This window comes from Argentina anserina, chromosome 5, assembly GCF_933775445.1.
Source record: "Argentina anserina chromosome 5, drPotAnse1.1, whole genome shotgun sequence".
Lineage (NCBI taxonomy): Eukaryota > Viridiplantae > Streptophyta > Magnoliopsida > Rosales > Rosaceae > Argentina > Argentina anserina.
Window position 1 is genome coordinate 25,388,770 of NC_065876.1, and position 22,387 is coordinate 25,411,156.

Genomic DNA, 22,387 nt, shown 5'->3' on the forward strand with positions numbered 1-22,387 from the left:
TACTTCTCTCTTCCATGCATATAATGATGGGATTGCAAGAACAATCTCGCAACATAGTGACTGCATTTCTCGGACGTGGTAGCTAGCAGCCTAGCACACCTCTATCTCTCAAGATGAATATTCGATTCTCTCTTATTTGAAAAAGTGCCTTTCTCTCAAAGCATACTCTAGCTCAAGTTATGAATTTCTCTCACCAAGTGTTGCAATTGTCTCTGCTCACAAATAATGGACTCCGGGACTTCATTAAATTCTCAACAATGCTTGAATGAGTTTGGCTGGCTAGCTATATATTCCTAATATATACATTGATATATATCGAACTAAGTAAGCTTGATCTTGAACTCATAAGCAAGTTTGAATCTCCGCCAGCTTTGTTATAGCCTGTATCTGATGGCCTAACATATAGGAATCGCTCTTCATGGCAGATTGTATTTCACTACTACACAGAACTACATCAATGACGTTTGAAAAACACCATGAAAATAATTCTATGACGTTTTTAGTCACCATCTTTAGATGTCATAGAAACCAGCGCCGTACTTTTGGGATTTTTCAAACTCCATAGAAAAAAATGGGTGCATGCGGAGAAATCAAAAGCGAAATCATGCTTTTCCATTTCTAACGTTAACTGTTTTCATGCTAATATTAATGGCATGTTTCCTTCATCAGTTCATGACATAGACTCCTTAATTGGTACCGCGCGTCCTGTACTACTGTTTATAAGCTTCAACAAAGGCCGTTCTAACCTCAACAAAATCTGCTCCGTCCTACATCTCTATCATGTAGCCATAGCCTTTTTCTTACATATGAAACTATGTCGTACACGATATGATGGAGATGCCCTAGCTTAATTTAGGCCTGATCAGGCCACCTTTAATTTTGTAGATATATTGAAGATTTGAAGTTCTTGTTTGGCAGTTGGGGCCTAATTCGAATGGTGCATTCAACATCCATGTGATTCTGATCATTCCCAAATTAAAAACCAAAGAAGTGTTTCATTAATGTAAAATAAAAAAAAGATAATGTTGAGCACTTGAGCTTAATAAAGTTCTGATCGATATTACATTATTATGATGGAAAATAATTGTTGGCCTTAAAAGTTTAGGCCTCAAAGGTCTTATCCTATGTGTCAAGCATAGTCATATATATACATTATATTATTTCCAAATTTATGTAATATCATTATTAATTAGAAAGACCATTAAATCCTTTCTAAAACTATTTTTTAAATATATAAAAACCATATTTTATTCTACACATTTGAGTTCTATTTGTTCCTCAATGTATTTTTCTCAAATATTTGTTCTTCAACTTTTTTTCTTCGATTACAAAAAAAAAACCATATAAACTCCCGAAAGGAAAAATAAAGATGGTTAAAAAATATTTTTTTGAATGCATATTTGTTTTGAATATGTGAATACATATGAACAGTCTCTATCCAGAGTGAAGGTTCACTCTGAAGTTTCAGAGTGAAGTTCCAATTTTGGCACACTTTTCGGTCAAATTTTTCACCATAAGCGATTCCATATTTAAATATGCTATTAAAGATTATCTCTATAAAGTTTCATCCAATTTGACAATGATTTGAGCTTTCAAAATTGAGATTTACACGAACGGTTCACGTTGAACAGTTTTAATTCATTTATTGATTTAATCTAATTTCAATACCTTAACGATGTCCGAATTAGATGCAATTTTGTAGAGATGATCTTGAATAGCATACCTAAATATTGAATCGCTTATACTGAAAACATTTGACCGAAAAGTGTGTCAAAATTGGAACTTCACTCTGGATAGAGACTGTACATATAAATATACATATATATATATATATATATATATATATATATATATATAAGGGCTCTATATATAAATCATCTACAAAATATATAATTTGAATATATAATTTGCACTACATATATTGTGTAATTCTAACAAAATTTATATTAAAATCGTATTTTATTTATGAAAAGGTTTATTTCCTTGCACAGTTACACTAACTAGTAAATTAAAAAAAAGTCAAAAGATCTAAATATGGAAATAAAATATATTAAGATATTAATTAAATTCATGAGATTTTTGTAACTAAAGAGGTAAGAAATTATCATTAAGTAATCAAATTTAAGTAAGGAAAAAATAAAGTCAAAATGTAAAAAACAGATATTTTCAAAATAAATAATAACTATTAGATTTGAAAGTATTTGATGGTTTTTCATGTGAACACCTACCCTTCGCGATTCCGAAGCGGAAGCGCCGGGGAATTAGCGGCCATAATCGCTTGGAAGCTCAATTGCAAGAAAAGTAGTTATGGAAGCATATTGGAAGCGGTCGATTCATATCGGAAGCGCGCGGTGATTATGATGGAGGAAGCACGATGACAAGAATTGAATCTTATTGAGTCAAAATAGACGAGAACCTCATAACCTCCCCTGGTTCTAGTTAGTACCATAATTTCTTTCACATCAATCTTATTGGGTAGTCAGAATGCATCTATAACTGAAGAGGGGGAGAGAGAAGCTAGATTGCCTGATGACCTTGAAGCTAGTCTTGAATCTTGATTGGTTTCTGCTATTCTTTGGGTTCTAATTCAATTGAGCTTCATGCTCTTGATTTACTCAGGCGCGCCATGTTCGCTTCTATGAAATCACACTCGTTAAATAGAAATAAAAAAAAAAAGGAAGGAGAAGAGAGAGGCTGAAGCCGAGAAAACAGAGTTTACGAATGGATGTATTGAACTATTGATACGCACATCTGATAAGATTTTCAAATATTAAATTATAATGAAGTTGATAATTATCCGAATACTAATCAATTATCCATTCTAATACAAAATGAATACATTAATAAAAAAGTGATTTTTATTCATCTATAATATTATTATTATTATTATTTTAATTTGACCATTCTAAAACACACATGTTTCCCAAAAATTTCAACAAAATCGCTTCCGTATTTTTAAATATTTCGCTTCCACGTACATGTTCCTGATTTCATGTTGTCTAGTTTTAAAAAAATGTTGCATAATTTTAGAAATAATATAATATATCTATGTGACTAGATTTGACACATAGAATTAATGCCTAAATTTATGAGGCCCTATATCATTGCTCTTATTACGATATATATCACACATAAACTTCCTTCAGTTTTCGATCATTAATAAACTTGATCCCCAACCTTCAAAATAGAGAGCTAGCTAGCAATAAGCATTTTAAACACGGCTATACCATCGTTCCATGTGACTATATATCTATAAATGATCCCTAAAATTAACATCTGCATCGATTCATTTTTAAATAAAAACAATATAGGTTTTCTTCCGTAATTAAGAATTTATTTGGCGTCGACAAATAATTTGAGATTTAAATTCTAATGACCGAGTTGACGACAAAGCTAGTCTTTCATTTTACTCGTGTTTTCTCGGAATCACAAGTACATGGATGAATATTATCATACCAAAGTGGGGGCTTAATTACTACTGTGGATTGTGGCCTACAATTAATATATAACAATCTCTCTCTTTCTCTCGGCCTCCGGCGACGACTACAATCATTATTGGTCAGACGTGTTTCTTATGTTGCATGGCAAGTTGGGTACGTACCTACCGATATGGAGTGGGATCCTCTCTTAATGCAATGTCACCTTGCCTAAGAAACAAATCGTTGCCAACATGAGTCCAATACCCTTCTCTCACCCAATTCCCCCCCCCCCCCCTCTCTCTCTCTCTCTCTCTCTCAGTTAAAAAAACCAGACACTATCTCATTTGGTTTCTTCTGAGACACCCTCATCTATTAGCTCTGAGCTTGTTCTCCATGAACAAGTTCATAACTTTTTAAATAGGTCTCTGATTTTACTTTCCCCATTATTGATAAAGCTTGGTTCTTTGAATAATCGGTTTGGTGTGGAAATGAAGTTTTACAAAGGAAGCAAAACCCATGCCATCGCAAAATCAAATGGATCTCTGTTTTATATAACTGGTCTGATTGGTCTTTTTTTATGATAGAATTTTTCCAAATCTGAACCGGTCAAGTTTTGGTCGGTTTGATCGGTCTTCAAGACCCATTTCGATGGGTCTGTGATATAATATCTTGCATATGATCGAAATTGGAGACAAAGACATGAACTCATGCATGATTATAAGTTTATAACTCATAAGAATACAGAAAGAAAGAGGAGAACAAGAGAACGAAAGGAAGAAAAAAGACAAGAAGCTGAAAAAGAGAAAAAGAGAAAAAGAAAGAGCTCTCTGATCAAAGCCGTCGAATAATAATAGAGGGCCGAGATTGATTTATTAAGCAGTATTAGGAGATAGTTGTTAGGAGAAGATCCCACTCCCTACCAATATATATGTCATCAACCACCATTATGGCATACGTCTAATCAACCTTCATCTGCAGTTGTGTTAAGCAAAAAGGGAGCAGCTAATAGAGGGAAGAAAGTGGCAGGTGTTGAGCTGTTTCCCTCGCGGTCGCGGATGAGTCCCATATACAGTACGAACTATTCTAAAAAAAAGAGCATATACAGTACGAACTTGAAATCGATATGTTACCACTCTCCAAATATATGATGAAACTGATCGATCAGATCATGATATATATACAAAAGTAGAAAGAATTCAACGAAAGAATATTGATTTGGACGACAAAATTAAATTAAGCTAGCTGCTGCCGATCTTCACAGTTGTTCATAGCTGATCGAAGCCCTTTAATTTGGGTCTTGTGACAACTGACAATAACTGCATGACAAGGTAGTTTTACGTCGATCTACATGTTGTATGCAGCTAGCGACGTCAAGTAAATTGAGAGGGGAGGTTAATTAGTCGCATGCAGGTCTCATGTGGTAATCGGCGTTGGACAGCGCCTCACATGTTTATTCACTTAATTGTGTTCATGCAGGCTAGAGGTGCATTATGATTTATGAGAACAATAAGGTATATTTTCATTTCGGGTAATCAATGTATCTAGAATTGATAAATTAAGTCCAAACGGTTTAGATCATCATATATATAAAATCAAATACACACCTTGTAACTATATATAAAGTATATTAGACGATTATAGGTCACACAAACGTATTCATGTATACTATAAATATATATATATATACACACACGCGAGCGGACGTCCATACTGCACTAAAAGTGCGGACATTGGCGATTCCGGAGACCGGCGACGCGCAATGACGGTGCAGATGGTGTCGGCCGTGCTTCCCCTCCTGACGCTCCTATATGTGTCAGTCGGAATCTGTAAATTTCTCACAAACTTGAAATTTCTGAAAATTTACATATTCTGGCTGTCGTGGGCTGGCGATAGAGCTCCATCCAGCACAGACAGAAGCACCGGAAGGGAGGAGCACGGCCGACACCATCCGCGTTGTCGTTGCACGTTGTTGGTTACTGGAACGGTTGAATCCGCACTATGCAAATATCTGCTCCATAACCAACCTATATATATATATATATATATTATTAGAGGTAATACGAATCTCAGATAATGCTCCAATTTCTTTTGAGGTCAACCTTCAGTTGTGCAAGTTGATTTTCAGGCAGAACCACAGTCACAGTTCGATCACCAGCAACACCAACACCCTTTTTACCAGAGTTTGGCCCTGGAAGCACCAAAACAACTCCTTTATCACCAACTCCACCAACAGCATAATGTGCATAAACTGGCTTTTTTCTATTCAATTCAAGCTCATAAATCTGCGCCTCTTCCAAATTCACAAATGTCAAGTTCGCTCCATATGCTATGAAATCTGAAGACAACTCCTCACTATCATAACTATTATTCCCCATCATTTCTCTGATTATGTCATTCTCATCAATCTTTTTGTTCAAAATCACCTTCACCAATTCAAAGATGTCAGCTTCTGCAACCGAGAAATCTGCTTCAACTGTGCTCCACACCATCCCATTTCTTGGAAACTGAAATTCTCTATTATGGGATTTGTTTGTACAAAGGGTCACCATCTTTGTCTCTTCTGGGTCTTCATTAATCTTGGACATGGATTTCCAGATGACTGCAGAAAGTACTTCAAAAGCTGAGAACTTATATATTTGGTCTGAGAGAAAATGATTGAATTTATCTGCAGGAATGTGAAATGTGTGTGTCTTCATCTTGCAGTTGCTTGGGGTGAGCCATAAATCACCAACTGGATCAACCCTTTTGAGGGCTTTTGGTGTTTGCTTGGGAAGAACTGAAAGTGCGAGCTCAGATACTGCCGAGTCTGGTATGTGAAGAGACTTATGTGGCATGGGACTTGCCATGATCTTGCCCCAAAGGTTGATGAAGGTTGAGGCTGAAAACACATCTCCAAGAACATGTGCCCAGCTAAGGCCCACTGACATTCCTCCACATTTGAACCAAGTGAACTGCTTAGAATTACCACATAATTAAACAACCGACGCAACAAGAGGAAAGGAAAATTAATATGGTGGACAATAGGGACATAATTAACTGTTAAAACATCTTCCAACTTGAGAATAAAAAATAACAGAAAAGCAGAGAGCTATTGGTTTAACCTGTAGAAAGATCAGAGGAGAAAAACCAAGATCAGGTTCACCAAGTGCCTGGCTATAAGCAAGACCATCAAAAGCAGAATCATCCTCCACAGCCATGGCCAACCATTCATCGACCGTTTCGTCAAACCGTGCCTCAATAATTCTCACACCGCTATCGTTACACGTGATGAAAGGCCGTCCCGTTTCGGATGTTCGGATTCTCCCAGCGGCATGGAAATAGAGCTGGAGCAATTGGAACATAGGCTTCTTCAATTCATATATCGTGAGCCCCCCAACTGCATCACTGTTGAAAAAGTAGATTCCTTTGATGTAGTGTAACTTCACGGCCAAGTCCATGTTGCTTAGCTCATGGACCTTGTCACCGGTCACTGTTGCCGGAACGACGGAAGACAGTCTCGTGCTGGATTTCAGGCGGTGGATGTTGTTAGTTGATATTGGTACCATCTTTGGAGAAGCTAAACAGTAAAGGAATGAGAATAGATTTACTCGAAAATATGAAACTACGTGCACAACGGAGATATGCATATATATATGGCTGATCGGCCACCTTTGTCTATATCGATCGATCGACGTCTTTATTGGGTAGTTGGGCTTATTTAATCTTCTGTTCATATCACATTTAATTTTCAAGTGGATGCATATTAAACAAAATTATAACTACGATAGAACTTAGCAAGAACCCCTTGACACGTTGACGTACATATGATGCATGTGCTAGAGGACCATATTGCCTTGCTTCCTGCTGAAACAAGTAGCTGGTCCAGTTCCCCTTAATTTTATCCTGTCGTTTCAAGAATTGGGTTTCATTCACGTTCTTCCTGATCTCTTACCTGAATCAGACGATCAAAAATTGAAACTTGATCCATCCTTGATGCATTTAAGCGCCACAAAGAGCATGAGGGCTACCGATCGAGCTAGATGCATACATTGGCACCGAATCGAAATCATCACTGTTCAGATGATCTAACGAGTACCTTGTGATTCTGATAATAACAAATTATTATTACAATTAATTCACGCATATTAATTTAGCGTTGAAATTAGTTCGTGGTTGGTTTGAAAGCTCTGCTACATCTTACACTGCACCCGCCAATTAATACATGTGCGCGCGCGGTTCAGTTTCTCAATCTTCGATCAATATGCTGTTAGCATTTTAATTCTATATCATGATCTTTGATTAGAACAAGATCGAGCATTGTCTCGTTATTATTGTTATAACTTAAGAGCAAAGATATACGTACCTTTTTCCTTCTTCTAATGATTCATCAGTTAGTGTTAGATCAGACATATATGGTGCCTGCCTGAAATTTGATGAATTAATTGAATCAGTTTCAATTAACCGAAGTCACTATTGCTAGACACACAAATACGTATACCACATTCGAGAGTGTATATATGTTACGTTCGCGTTAGTTCATCTGCTTCACTTACCACACCCTAAGGATGCATCTCATATATCTTCATATATCTTATATATAGTCGAAAACAGGCCCCAAGCCAAACTAGCTTGCTGGGGTAGCGACAGTTGTAGGATTTAATTTTGATATGACGTCGTCGTTAGTACTGACCAGTTTTCAGTAGTTGGGACGATAGCAGTTGTGATTAGTATACTTACGGATTGAGTAGTGTCCGTGATTAATATATATGTTAATGAATTGAAGTAGTATTAATATATATACTTATAAAGAATCAGTCAATGCTTACAGTCTGTTGCATGCAGAAGAGGACATGCAGATTGCTATTATTGGGCGGATCCAGCGTACGGCTTGCATGGGCCGGAGCCCTTATAAGTGTTTCGTTTATAGGTAGTTACCCAGCAAGTAAGCACAATGTAGTGATTGGTTCAGTTTGAATCCCATAAAGTGGTTTGTGTTATTTATTTATTTATATGCTTTTTCAAATTTTTTTTCTCCTTATTCTTCATTTTTTGTTCTTCTATTACCCATTTGTTCTTCTTTTGTCTCCATTTTAGGCAGGATATATAAACAACAAGATACAAACTAGACCCAAAATTAAGAAGATGGCTATACTGTATTAGGCTCAGGCCAAAATTAGGCACGCATGGGGTTTGAAGTATGGCACTCTTTGAGGGAAGGTAGGCACCGCACAATGAACTGATACACAAACCCCTCTTCCCTTATATAATTAATTGGCTCCAGATTATTGTGAGTTGTCAAACATCTAGAAACAAATTTGCCGACTACCTAAACCTTTTCCATCCTCATAATCTACGACACGTGTCTTCTTATTTAATTATGATTAAGTGATATTAATTTATAACAATAAAATTATATTCTCTTTATGTTTAAGTAAAAATTATAATTTAGTATTATAAATTTATATTGATAACTATGGTTAAAACATAATTAAATAAGAAGAATAAAAAGACACATGGCGTATATTTAAAAAGGTTGACATAGGTGGACAAAGTTTGAGTTGTCAGTAAATTTGCTTCCCAAACATCCCCTCCGGCCTTCACTATCAGGAAGCATGATCCTTAACCCCATCTGCATGCACCACTGCCACCAATACATGAAGCCATGAAAGTTCTTATTCTAAAAAAAAAAAAGCCATGAAGGATAAATATCGTTAGCTAATTTATACATGAAGTCATGAACAGGATCCTTAGCTCCATCTGCATGCACCGCCGCCGCCGCCGTCACCAATTTATACATGAAGCTGTTGGTTTTACTCAACAAACTGCATCACCTAAGTTTTAGGATCTTAATCACACAATCATAAACACAACTAAATAACTCAATCAAAACCATCAAGCATACAAGAATCATATTCTAGTTCAGTAAAGAATACTCACTGGGGTTGTTGTCGTCATAAGTTCCGAGTCCAGTAGCTGCACGTCTGATTCCTTGAGCTGCCATAACTTCTAAGAATGTCTTCTGAGTGTCAACACAAGTAGCTAACAGAATGGGGCTGTTATGAATGCAAATAGCGGTGTTGAACTTAGGGACTTCCTCTGCTATTTATATCGATCGATTCCTCACAACTCGAACCAATCCCATAAAGAGTCCTCATTGTGATCACATTTATCAGTAGAGTAACTGAACTTACCACAATCCACATTTTGAACAGGTCAAACGATTACAAGTTTCCAAACTCAAATAAGGGATATACACCTTAGAGAGTATCTCGGAATAAGTCATTCTTCAATGTAATTCTGTTATCTTTCAAATCAATTCAAAATATGTACGTTTGTAACGATTTGGATAATGTTAAGTCCACATTATTTCTAACATTCTCCCACTTGGACTAACATTGTCTAAATCAACAAAACGAATCAGTTACTAAAATAAATAACAACTTAAGTGCGCGCTTGAATTACATGAAAACCCAAACTTGTATGGCTTGGTCAATATGCAACAATCAATGTAGAACCCAGAACCAAACATGTTAATGAGAAACAAGTTGATTAAGAATCACTGACAAGAACCACTACAATTACATAAGCCACCATGTGATAAAATAGAGCTTTTAGGCAAGTATATCACCCTGTAAAATACCTACAGCTCAAAGTCCACTTAATGATTTTGTAAAAACACAAAATCTTGACAGCAATAACTAAAAATGAACTGAATTTGCTATATTGTATTCAAAACTGAAAAACTGTAAACTAAAGCTCAGTTCATTATAATAACACACAAAATTATACTTAGAAGCATAAAATAAAATCATCTAAAAAACCGGAATAATCTTGATTTTATTGATAACTTGCAAATGCAAGAATTACAAGTGCTGAAATCAAAACTACACTTATTACACAATCTTAAAATCCTAAAAACAAAAGTGTCTCATGCTCCCACAGAGCCTAAGACTCCCACTGAGCTAAGCACCCAAATCTGATAGAACTCCCATGTTTTCAACATGCCTCTAAAAATCTTTAACTGCTAGAGCTTTAGTGAACGGATCGGCTAATTGATTTTCTGTATCAATGCTCAAAACCTCAACCTCTCCCCTTTTGACATCTTGCCTTACACTATAGTACTTAAGTTTAATGTGTTTAGAATTATTTGACCTTTTACTGTTCTTTGCAAAACAAATTGCAGCTTCATTATCACAAAATATCTTTAAAGCTCCTGAAGCTAATGAACTTAATACTTCAGTATACTGTAGAAATTTTTTGATCCAAATGCCCTCACACACCCCCTCATAGACAGCTATGAATTCAGCTTGCATAGTTGAAGTAGTTATTAACTTTTGTTTCATGGTTTTCCATGCTATAGCACCTCCAGCAAGCATAAAAACATAACCACAAGTGGATTTGTTTGAGTTGGGAAAATTCCCTGCAAAGTCAGAGTCTGTATAGCCAATTAATTCCAAATTTTTAACTTGTCTGTAGACCAACGTATGAGATTTAGTTTTCTGTAAGTACCTAAGTACCTTTTTGCCTGCAGTCCAATGTTCCTGAGTAGGATTACTTTGAAATCTACTTAAAATTCCAACTGAATATGCAAGATCAGGTTTGGTACAGACCTGTGCATACATGAGGCTTCCTATGAGTTTAGCATATGGTTTAGTATCCATACGACACACACTTTTCCCCCCATTTTTAGAATTTTTACTTTTAGACAGTTTATCTCCTTTTGTCTCTTTTGATTTTAATTCCTAACACATAAGCGGCTTCACCTAAGTCTTTCATATCATAATTATTTGACAAAAAGCTCTTGGTTTCTTTAAGTAACTTCATATTAGTGCTAGCTAAAAGAATATCATCCACATACAGTATTAAGAAAATAAAATTTTCCCCTACTGACTTAATGTATACACACTCATCAACTATATTTTCAGTGAAACCAAATGATGAAATGACTTAGTCGAATTTCTTATACCATTGTCTGGATGCTTGTTTAAGCCCATAAATGGATTTTTTCAACTTGCACACAAGATTTTCTTTTCCAGTTTTCACAAAACCTTTGGGTTGTTTCATATATATGACTTCCTCTAGTTCTCCATTTAGGAATGTTGTTTTTAATTTTTACATCCATTTGGTGTAATCCATGTCATAGTGAGCAACAAGTGCCATTATGATCCTAAATGAGTTTTGTAGACACAGGGGAGAAAGTTTATGTATAGTCAATACCCTCTTTTTGTGTAAACCCTTTAGCAACTAGCCTAGCCTTATGCCTTTCTATGTTACCATATGCAACCCTTTTAGTCTTATAGACCCATTTACATCCAATAGCTTTGTGGTTTGGATCAGGTGTTACTAAATCCCATACTTGGTTCTTATACATTGAATCTATTTCAGCTTCCATGGCTAAAGTCCATTCACTCACTTCACTGCTCTCTATGGCTTGTTTGTAAGAGATATGGCATGTGTCATCTACAAGTGCTTCTATCTCAATTTCTTATAAACAAACTTCATACACACTGTCTTCACCATACACTGGTTTCCTAGCTCTGGTAGATCTTCTTAATTGAGGATTTTCTGCATTTTGTTGTTCAACTGCATTTTCTAAATTCTGGTTTTGTTCATCAGTAACTTCAGCATTTGGGTTTGGTTCAGGATCTAGGTTCATTGGATCTTCAAAATTTTGATTTCCATGTACTGTATGTTGTACTGTAGGTCTATTATGAAGTGTATTTTCATTATCAAAAGGCAGAACTCTTACTAAATTCTCATTTTTAGTGAGTTCCTCAAATTCTAAAGTCAAGTCTTGAAAACTTGCATTGCACACTTCTTCATCTAAAAATCTAGCTTGGTTAGTTTCTATAGTTTTAGTTGTGCCATGAGGAATATAAAATCTGTAGCCTTTCGATTTTTCACAATATCCAATAAAATGACAACTCACAGTTCTAGGACCTAACTTCTGTGTTTTCTCAATTGGTATTTTAGCCTCAGCTTTGCACCCCCACACATGGCAGTGGTGCAGGCTAGGCTTTCTTCCATTCCATAACTTAAATGGTATTTTCTCCACTGATTTAGAGGGAGCTCGATTACAAATATAATTTGTTGTCTTAAGTGCTTCACCCCACAACTCAATTGGTAGACCTGAAGTGCACATCATTGACCTAACCATATTCAACAATGTTCTATTTTTTCTCTCTGCTACTCTGTTTTGAGTTGGAGTATATGGAGTGGAATACTGAGCTTTTATGCCATGTTCTTGTAGGAACATTGCAAATGGTCCCTTTTGCTGACCTGCATCAGTATGCCTTGCATAAAACTCCCCTCCTCTATCAGACCTTACCACTTTAATTTTTCTCTCAAGCTGTAACTCAATTTCAGCCTTATATATTTTAAAAGCTTCTAAAGCTTGAGATTTTTCTGAAAGTAAGTATATATAGCAGTACCTAGAGAAATCATCTATAAAAGTTATGAAATACATATTACCACACTGTGTTTTATACTTAAAAGGTCCACATATATCCGTATGAATTAACTCTAAAAGGTTATGACTTCTTTTAGCGGTCAGTTTTCTGCATTTAGTCAATTTACCTTTAAAACATTCAATACAATCATTCAAATCACTGTAATCCACTGCAGGCAGTATTTTCTCTTTCTCAAGTGTTTTCAATCCTTCTTTAGATATATGTCCTAGTCTTTTATGCCACAAGTTAGCAGATTTGTTGTTGAATTTGGTTCTTTTAACACATGTTATGGTGTCCATTGAATTAATATTTTCAACATTCTCAATCATATGTATATCCTGTTTATCAACAGAACAATTCAATCTCAAGTAATGATTTGAAAACACACCACATCCAATGTATTCAGAACCTTGAAATATTTTTATTCCATCATAATCCAAAACGAGTCTGTAACCATAACTAACCAAAAGACCAACAAAAATTAAATTCCTTTTAAGAGAAGGAATATAGAAAACATTGTTCAAAAAAAGAAATTTGCCTAAACCTAAGTCCATTTTCAAGGTCCCTATGGCCTTTACTGCAACCTTTTGGCCATTTCCTACTCGCACATTTTGCTCACTTAGTGTTGGAGCCCTCCTCCTTGTGATACCTTGTAGAGAGGTTGTTATGTGAATAGGTGAGCCACTGTCTAACCAATAAGAGTGAATATCCGTATTGACAAAGTTAATTTCCAGAGAAAATAAAGATAATACTGAATTTACTGAATGCTTACCCTTTCTTATCATCCAGGCTTTGAAACATGGACATTTCTTCTTCATATGCCCAGTTTTTTTTTACAGAAATAACACTTATACTTGAAGACTTTGTCAACTCTTCCGTCTACAGGTTTAAGGCTTGGGGCTGAGGCTTTGTTAGCAGCGGAAAGCTTTTTGTTTTTCTTAAAATTTTTCCATTTCCTAGGATTTTCTACTAGGTTCATTACAGTCACAGGCCCATTTTCCTTCTTAATGCGGTCCTCTTCATCCACACAGACTGAAATAAGCTTGTTAAGGGTCCACTTGGAATCCTGAGCATTATAGTTGGTCCTCAGGTTGCTGAAGGTGTTTGGGAGTGAGTCTAAATCCATGTGCACCATTTGTGCATCTGAAATTCTCATCTGCAGCTCCCTAAGCTTAGCATTGATCTCAATGAGCCGCATGATGTGAACCCTCACATTTCCTGTTCCATCATACTTAAGTTCATGGAAAATTTTGGAAAGCCTAGCTGCTTCAGCCTTTTCACTGGCAATGAATTTTTCAGCAATAGCCTCAAGGTAATCAAGGGCATCCTCTGGTTCCTCTACCGAGCCTCTCACTATGTCAGACATGGTGTTCCTAAATATGTTTTTAGCCATACGATTGGTCCTAAACCACTCCCTGTAATGCCACTGAGCATTCTCATCAGCATCTTCCTCTAACTCTTCAGGTTTTGCCTCTAGTAAGCAATAGTCCATGTTTTGGTGCATAGCCAGGTAAAATTCAACTTGGTTCCTCCACTTTCTAAAGTTGTCACCATTCAGCAGTTCAATCTGCCCTAGAGTCGCAAGAGTGTGACCTTAAAAGGAGAAAATAAATCAGCGTAAGTTTACTGTAGTAGTTTTAGTGTGTTATTACTGTAAATGTTTTAGATGTTCAAGTTTTGAAAAGCAAAATAAGAACAAAAACAAAAAAGAAGTCAAGCAATGCCTATATGACATATAACTCAAACAAACAGGAAGTCAAGCAAGACAATTTTAATTTTCTTAAACCCCATGTACTGTAATAATCAAGCAATGCCTATATGACATATAACTCAATATACCAAAGTCTGTATCACCAAACTATACCCTGCAAACACTAGTTATTAATAAAACAGTCAAGTCTATAGACAAGAAAAGTTTTAAGAATCTGAATTAGTATTTTTAGTTTATATAAGGTGTTGTACTGCGATTATAGATATATCATGAACATCTTCTGTGGAAGAAAAAGAAATAGATTCAACTATAAAACCAGTTACACAAGTTGCCTTTTGTTAATCTGAAATTCTGTCAAAATTATTAGAAATTTGCTGTGTGCAACATATCAATTTAAATTTCCAGAATATTAACAAAATCAAATGGTTATCAATTTGTATATTAACTCAATTCATGGCATCTTAATTTGTGAATTAAAATGAGATTAGTAACTGTAAGTGGGAGAAAAACATCAAACTGTAGCCTCACTCAATCACAACACATACATATATGTATAATTCTTCATCTCCAGATCATGCCAAAACAAACCAATTCATGCATCACACAATCTTCCAAACGTCAACCACAACAAATACACTAACTATATGCCAACATTTCTTTATATGATCGATGCAGAATTTAAAATTTGCAAGATTTGGATCAAGAACTTACCTGTTTGCTCCCGCGCTGCAAGTATACATATACATATGTGCGAAAAGTATAAATAGAACATACCCAAAAATTTGAAAAGCCATTTCTCCAAAAATTCCAGCAAATCGGGGTCTTGAATCCCATTCTACGTTTTATCGCAGATTTGCCTAGAAAACCCTTTTATGTTGTGAAAATTAGATCCCTTTTCTAATAGTTATACTACTTAAATGGTGCATCGGGTTTGGGCTTTGTGCCTCATTGGTTTTATCCAAAACATGCTCCGAAAAACTTAAATTGGTTTTAAAGATCAAAACGAGTTTTCTTCATTTTACTTAAGAACTGTATTGAAGATCTGGGTTTATGATTTGTGACAAATTTTATCTTGCTCTGATACCATTTGTTGGTTTTACTCAACAAACTGCATCACCTAAGTTTTAGGATTGTAACGACCCTAAAATTTCGAGCATAAAAACTCAAAATATTAAAGTCGTACAACACCAAAACAATCTCAACGAATCAAAATCATTTTAAATGCACAGCGGATCATTACTGAGTTCACAATACAACTCAGACAACCAATTATTACAAACCAAATTGTAAATCAACATTACATAAAATGGAAATGTAATAATCCTAACAATCTCTCACAACTCACAAATAAATCCTCACAAGTTCTCACACACAAATCCGCAATAGAAACCTCACCACACTCAAGATAATGAACAACTTCGAGTCTCCGGAGTCGTCCTTCGATTCCCACTAATCGACACCTGCAGTAGTATCCCCTACACCATCGAATTGGTGCACTGGGATTGTAAACACAAACCCGGTAAGCTTATAGCTCGTATGAGTAAAATGAAAATATAACTCGCATATCAATATATATGAAAATCCACAAATCAACAAATATAAATGTACTCATGAGTCAATGGATGGCTCATCTGGTTATCCCAAAAATATATCAAATGAAAGTGCTCATGAGAAATCAGGCAACCCTTCTGGTTACCCAAATACAATTATAATACGGGTACTAATGAACGCTGGTACACATCTGTTACCCCTCACATAGTACGCCGCCGATATTGGGTAACCACCTGCTACCCAACATCAAAACAATATGAGTACTCATGAGCAGATAACCACCTGTTACCTCTCATGCAGTACTCCGGCAGACAGACTAGAGCTCTAACTGTATCGTAACTTTCGCCCGACCAAAGGCTAGGTTCCGACTTGCCAAACACGTACAATAATCTCCCATCATATTGTACAAAAATCAAGTCCGAAGACAAATCAACATTTTAACAATCTCCATGTTAAAATCACGTACAATAATCACACATCATATTGTACAAATCAAAATCACATGCTCGATATACAATCTCGTCATCAAAATGACATCGTCACGATAAAATCATAACAGTATATTATATAGCAAACTATATATATGTACCTATTTACCATTTATACAATATATATATAATCCGCTATATCATATACATGTCATATTTCATAAACACGTCCGAAGACAAAACGTTTTAACAAACATCATGTTAAAACCACGTACAATAATCACACCTCATTTTGTACAAATTAAATCACATGCTCAATATTTAATTCTCGTCATCGAAATGACCAATTCCAATGAATTCATAACAGTATATAATATAGCAAACTATATATATATATATGTACTTATTACCATTTATACAATATATATGTAATTCACTATATCGTATACATGTCGTAATTCAATATTAAAAACTCTTGCAACATCTTGAATCTCCACAAGGATAGATTCGTAAATATGTGAGATTTTACTCACCTTAACAACTCGAGCGTAATTCCACAATTTTCGAATATAATTCATTCCCTTGATTTATCGATCACCTTTGAAAAGAAAAGAAAAGAATTTAGAAACGTTTCGTAAACCTTTAAATGCCGAAACAGTAATAATAAGTTACTGTTCAACAATTTCTGGTTTCATGTATTTACTGTTCACGTATTTTTATACAAATACACATCAATTACGTATCCTTGTACGTGTACATACTGTTTACGTATTCATGTACGTACGAATACTATTTAAATGTAAATATTGTCTCATTAAATAATAATTACTGAATTACCCTTCTGAAATTACTTTTTACATTTACTGAAAGTAATTTACATTTACATTTACCGTACGTAAATAAAATTTACATTTACCATACGTAAATCACTTTTACATTTACCGTACGTAAAAATAAATTACAAATTTACCCTTCAGAAACACTGTTCACGCGCCGCCGCACGTGGCGGCGCGTTGGGTACACGCGTCACCTCCGGCAGGCCTCGCGTGGCGGTCACGCGCCACTCACTGTGGCAGCGCGTGGGGCTCACGCGCCGAGCCCAAAATTGGCGCGTAGCACGCCACTGCCACCCTATTTCTCTCCTTTTCTTCCTCCTCTTCCTCCCCACGGTCTCATGCTGCCCCTGACCCCTCAACGCTCCCACACGCGCCACCTAAGGCGGCGGTGTTCATAATCCTCCAATCCCCACAAATCCAAACGAAATCCTCCAAAAATCATCAACAATCCATCACAACAATCACACAAGGTTAATTCTTACCTCAATCAACGTTTTGGACCGTCGGATTCATCGGAGGAGTTCCAAAAATCGCCGTGAGGGCTCGGGTTGGAGGGGAGATGATCGCTGGCATCGCTGCTCGAGGTGAGTCTCCCCGTGGGTTGATTCTTGTCGTGGAGGAGGAGGGCGAGCTCGTGGTGGTGGCGTCGAGCTCCTGCAATGCCGGCCATGTCGTAATCGACGAACCCAAGGTCGAGCTCCGTCGGCGCTTCTCGATCCCCGCTCGGGGTGCGTCGCCGCTACCACCGGTCGCTGCGTCGTGGTCGCGCGGTCTCAGTGACACCGGCGGTGTCAAGCACGGAGGCCGTGGAGGGAGATCGTCGGCTTGGAAGGAGAGGGTCGGGGAGAGAGAGTTGCGAGGGGGAGAGAGAAGGGAGGGAGGCGTGGGTGAAGGGTTTCCAGAAATGGAAACCCTAATCCCTAAATTTTCCTATTTATACTAGTTTCCAAAATCGGAAACGAACTTCCGACGTTAATAACTTTCACGTACGACTTCCGATTCGAACGCGTGAAGCGTCCACGCACTCGTATCGACGAGGTCTACAACTTTTGTGAATGAAGTTTTCACAACCGAGCGACGGAATAAAAGTCGATATATTCATTCGGAAACGTAACGTTTTTTCTAATTAAACGTTCCGATAACATTTCCGTTTTCGTTTCATAAGGTCGCCAACAATCAAATTCTTTCTAATTGAATCTCACAACTTTATTGAATTCAAATCAAACCAAATATCGTTTTGAAAAATAGGGTTATTACAATCTACCTCCCTTAAAGGAATTTCGTCCCGAAATTCAAACTCACTCAACAAACAACTGTGGATATCTGGTCATCATGTCCGACTCTAGCTCCCAAGATGTATCACCCTAATCATGGTGACTCCACAATACCTTGACTAGCTTAACTTCTTTCCTCCGAAGCTTCTTTGTGGATCTATCCAGAATACGAACCGGCTCAACAACAGATGTGGCATTTTCCTTCACTTCAATGGTGCTATGATCGATCACATGTGACTCATCTGGTAATACTTCCTCAGCATGGAAATGTGGAAGACGTTGTGAACGCCCGACATGCTAGTAGGCAATGCTAGTCGATATGCTAGTTCGCCCACCTTCTCAAGTATCTCAAAGGGCCCAACGTACCTCGGTGCCAACTTTCCCTTCTTGCCAAATCTCACCACACCCGTCATAGGTGAAACTTCCAAGAACACATGATCGCCGATTTCAAATTCCACATGTCTCCTCCTTAAGTCCGCATAACTCTTCTGTCTACTCTGAGCGGTCCGGATTCTATTTTCAATGATCGAGATCTTCTCCGTGGTTTCCTGAACCACCTCTGGACCCATTAGTGCCTCATCACCAACCTCGGCCCAACAGATCGGTGATCGACATGGTCTACCATAAAGAGCCTCATAAGATGTCATGCCAATGCTAGAATGGTAGCTATTGTTGTAGGTAAACTCAATCAATCACAAATGATCTTCCCAGCTACCCTTGAAGTCCAACACACATGCTCTCAACATGTCTTCCATCACCTGATTCCCCCTTTCTGTCTGTCCATCCGTCTGAGGGTGAAAAGCTGTACTCATATCCAAGGTAGTACCCATCGCCTTCTGTAAACCACCCCAAAACTTCGAAGTGAAACGTGCATCACGATCAGAAACAATAGAAACTGGAGCACCATGAAGTCTCACTAACTCATCCACATATAGTTTTCCTAGCACATCCACTGAATACTTCATCGATACTGGAAGAAAATGGGCCGACTTCATCAACCGATCGACAATCACCCATATAGCATCGTGACCCTTCTTCGATCTAGGAAATCCAGTCACAGAGTCCATAGATATCTGCTCCCACTTCCAAAGACGAATAGTCAATGGTTTCAACATGCCAGCTGGTCGTTGATGTTCTGCTTTCACTTGCTGACACGTAAGGCACTTCGATACAAACTCTGCTACATCTTTCTTCATACCGTTCCACCAGAATTGTCTACATAGGTCCTTATACATCTTGGTGTTCCCTGGATGAACGGTATAACGTGATCGATGTGCCGTACGAAGGACCTCCTCCTTGAGATCACCATAAACTGGGACACAAAATCTTGCCCCAATTCTCAACCCTTCATCGGGTCCAACTCTCCACTCGGAAGGGCACTCATCAAGCGTATCCACTACAAGATCTGCCAACTTAGCTTGTGAGAATCTATCTTGCGCCTGACCCTGTATGATCCTCATGATCAATGTGGGTTGCACCGTGACGCTACCAAGAAAGACCTTTGGTTCTTCTCCCGATGGTACCAAATCAAACTCTGATTCAGTTTCGAGCATGAACCATTCCTGGACCATAAGTGAAGCCACCACACCTCTCGGTTTCCTGCTCAAGGCATCGGCCACCACATTTGCCTTCCCCGGGTGGTACTCTAATGTGAAGTCATAGTCCTTGAGGAGTTCCATCCATCTCCTCTGTCTCATATTCAGCTCCTTCTGTGAGAACAAGTACTTCAAACTCTTATGATCTGAAAAGAGTTGAAACTTCTCACCATACAAGTAATGTCTCCAAATTTTCAGGGCAAACACAACTGCCGCAAGTTCTAGGTCGTGTGTAGGGTAGTTCTTCTGATGAATCTTTAACTGTCTAGAGCCATAAGCAACAACTCCCCCATGCTGCATCAACACACAACCCAAACCTTGGAGCGAAGCGTCACTGTAAATGACATAGCCACCACCACTTGAAGGAATCGTCAACACTGGAGCTGTGGTCAAAATGGTCTTTAGTTTGTTGAATGCTTCCTCACATGCATCTGTCCACACGAACGGAGTATCTTTGTTGGTCAACTTGGTCAATGAAGATGCAATACTAGAAAACCCCTCGATAAACCTCCTGTAGTAACATGCCAAACCGAGGAAACTACGAATCTCTGTAGGGTTCTTTGGACGACTCCAATTCTTTACTACCTCTACCTTTGAGACAACATGACCAAGGAATTTGACCTCTTCTTTCCAGAACTCACACTTCTCTAGCTTGGCATACAATCTTGCCTCCTTCAAGGTCTGCAACACTGTTCTCAGATGCACCACATGTTCTTCTTGTGCCTTGGAGTATATCAGAATGTCATCCACAAACACCACAACAAACTCATCCAAGTACGGGCTAAATACTTGGTTCATCAAGCTCATAAAGACAGCTGGTGCATTCGTTAGACCAAATGGCATGACAACAAACTCATAATGTCCATATCGAGTCCTGAAGGCTGTCTTCGATATATCTTCTTCCATCACCCTGAGCTGATGATAACCGGATCTCAAATCAATCTTAGAGAACACCGTAGCACCTTTGAGCTGATCGAACAAGTCATCAATCCTAGGTAAGGGGTATCTATTCTTGATGGTCACCTTGTTCAGTTCCCTGTAGTCCACACACAACCGCAGAGAACCATCTTTCTTTTTCACGAACAAAACCGGTGCTCCCCAAGGTGAAACACTAGGTCGAATGAACCCTTACTCCAATAGGTCATCGATCTGCACCTTCAATTCCTTAAGTTCGTTTTGCCCCATTCTATAGGGCGCCTTTGACATAGGTGCCGTACTAGGTACTACATCAATACATAAATCAACTACCCTTCGAGGAGGTAGCCCTGGTATCTCTTGGAACACCTCACTAAACTCGGACACTACCACAATGTCTGCATTAGTTTCTTTCTGATCCAACGATTCCACATGTGCCAAAACTCCTGATCTCATGGCATTATCTGACTTGAGGCAACGATAACGAAACACTGGCTCCCCGGATCTATGAAAAGACACCACCATGTTAAAACAATCAATCACCGCATGCTGCGGTCTCAACCAATCTATTCCCAAGATCACATCATAGGTGTGGTCAGGAATCACAATCAACGAAGTAGAGAACTCTCTACTCCCAATCACAATCGGACAAGCCTTGCAGATTGTCTCTAACTCAAGGGACACTCCAAGGGGTGAAGTGACACATAAAGCGTCCCCAAGAGGTGTAGGAATCAATCCTAGCATCTCCACTACCGAACTAGCAATAAATGAATGCGATGCTCCCGTATCAAACAGTACTCTAGCAAGGTAGTTAAAAAGTGATAATGTACATTCCACCCATGTGTCTCGCTGACCCACTGCGAACACTCTAGCTTGGCCCGCTGGTAGTTGTCTCTGCGGCCGTTCCTGTCTACCCTGAAGAGGTCGGGTACAATCTCTAGCTATGTGTCCCACTTGCCCGCAACGTGGCAGCCTGCTCTTTTCGGTTTCGGACATGCTGAGGCGTAATGTCCCATCTCATTGCAGCCATAACACCTCACTGATGCCAATAGTCTAACTGGTGCAGCCCTGATAGATAGGGGTGTTGCCCTTGTCGGAACCTGATAGTGGGGTCTTGGCCTCTTTCATGACCTACCCGTCGGCCCTGAGTGCTCGCTGCCTGTACAGATTGCCTTGCCTTTTCCCTTCGCATCTCTGCTTCCCACATCTCCTGCTCGAGTCTTATCTGCT

General features: G+C 38.0%; 1 protein-coding gene across 1 annotated transcript; it reads right to left on the minus strand.

The window, feature by feature from the left end:
• Window positions 1-5,485: 5,485 nt before the first annotated feature.
• On the minus strand, window positions 5,486-6,964 carry LOC126796404 (protein ECERIFERUM 2-like). The gene is made up of 2 exons (XM_050523231.1): window positions 6,521-6,964; window positions 5,486-6,370 (listed from the first exon to the last, which is right to left on the minus strand). The coding sequence occupies exons 1-2, from the start codon at window positions 6,962-6,964 to the stop codon at window positions 5,486-5,488; spliced, it is 1,329 nt and encodes a 442-aa protein (XP_050379188.1).
• Window positions 6,965-22,387: the final 15,423 nt, after the last annotated feature.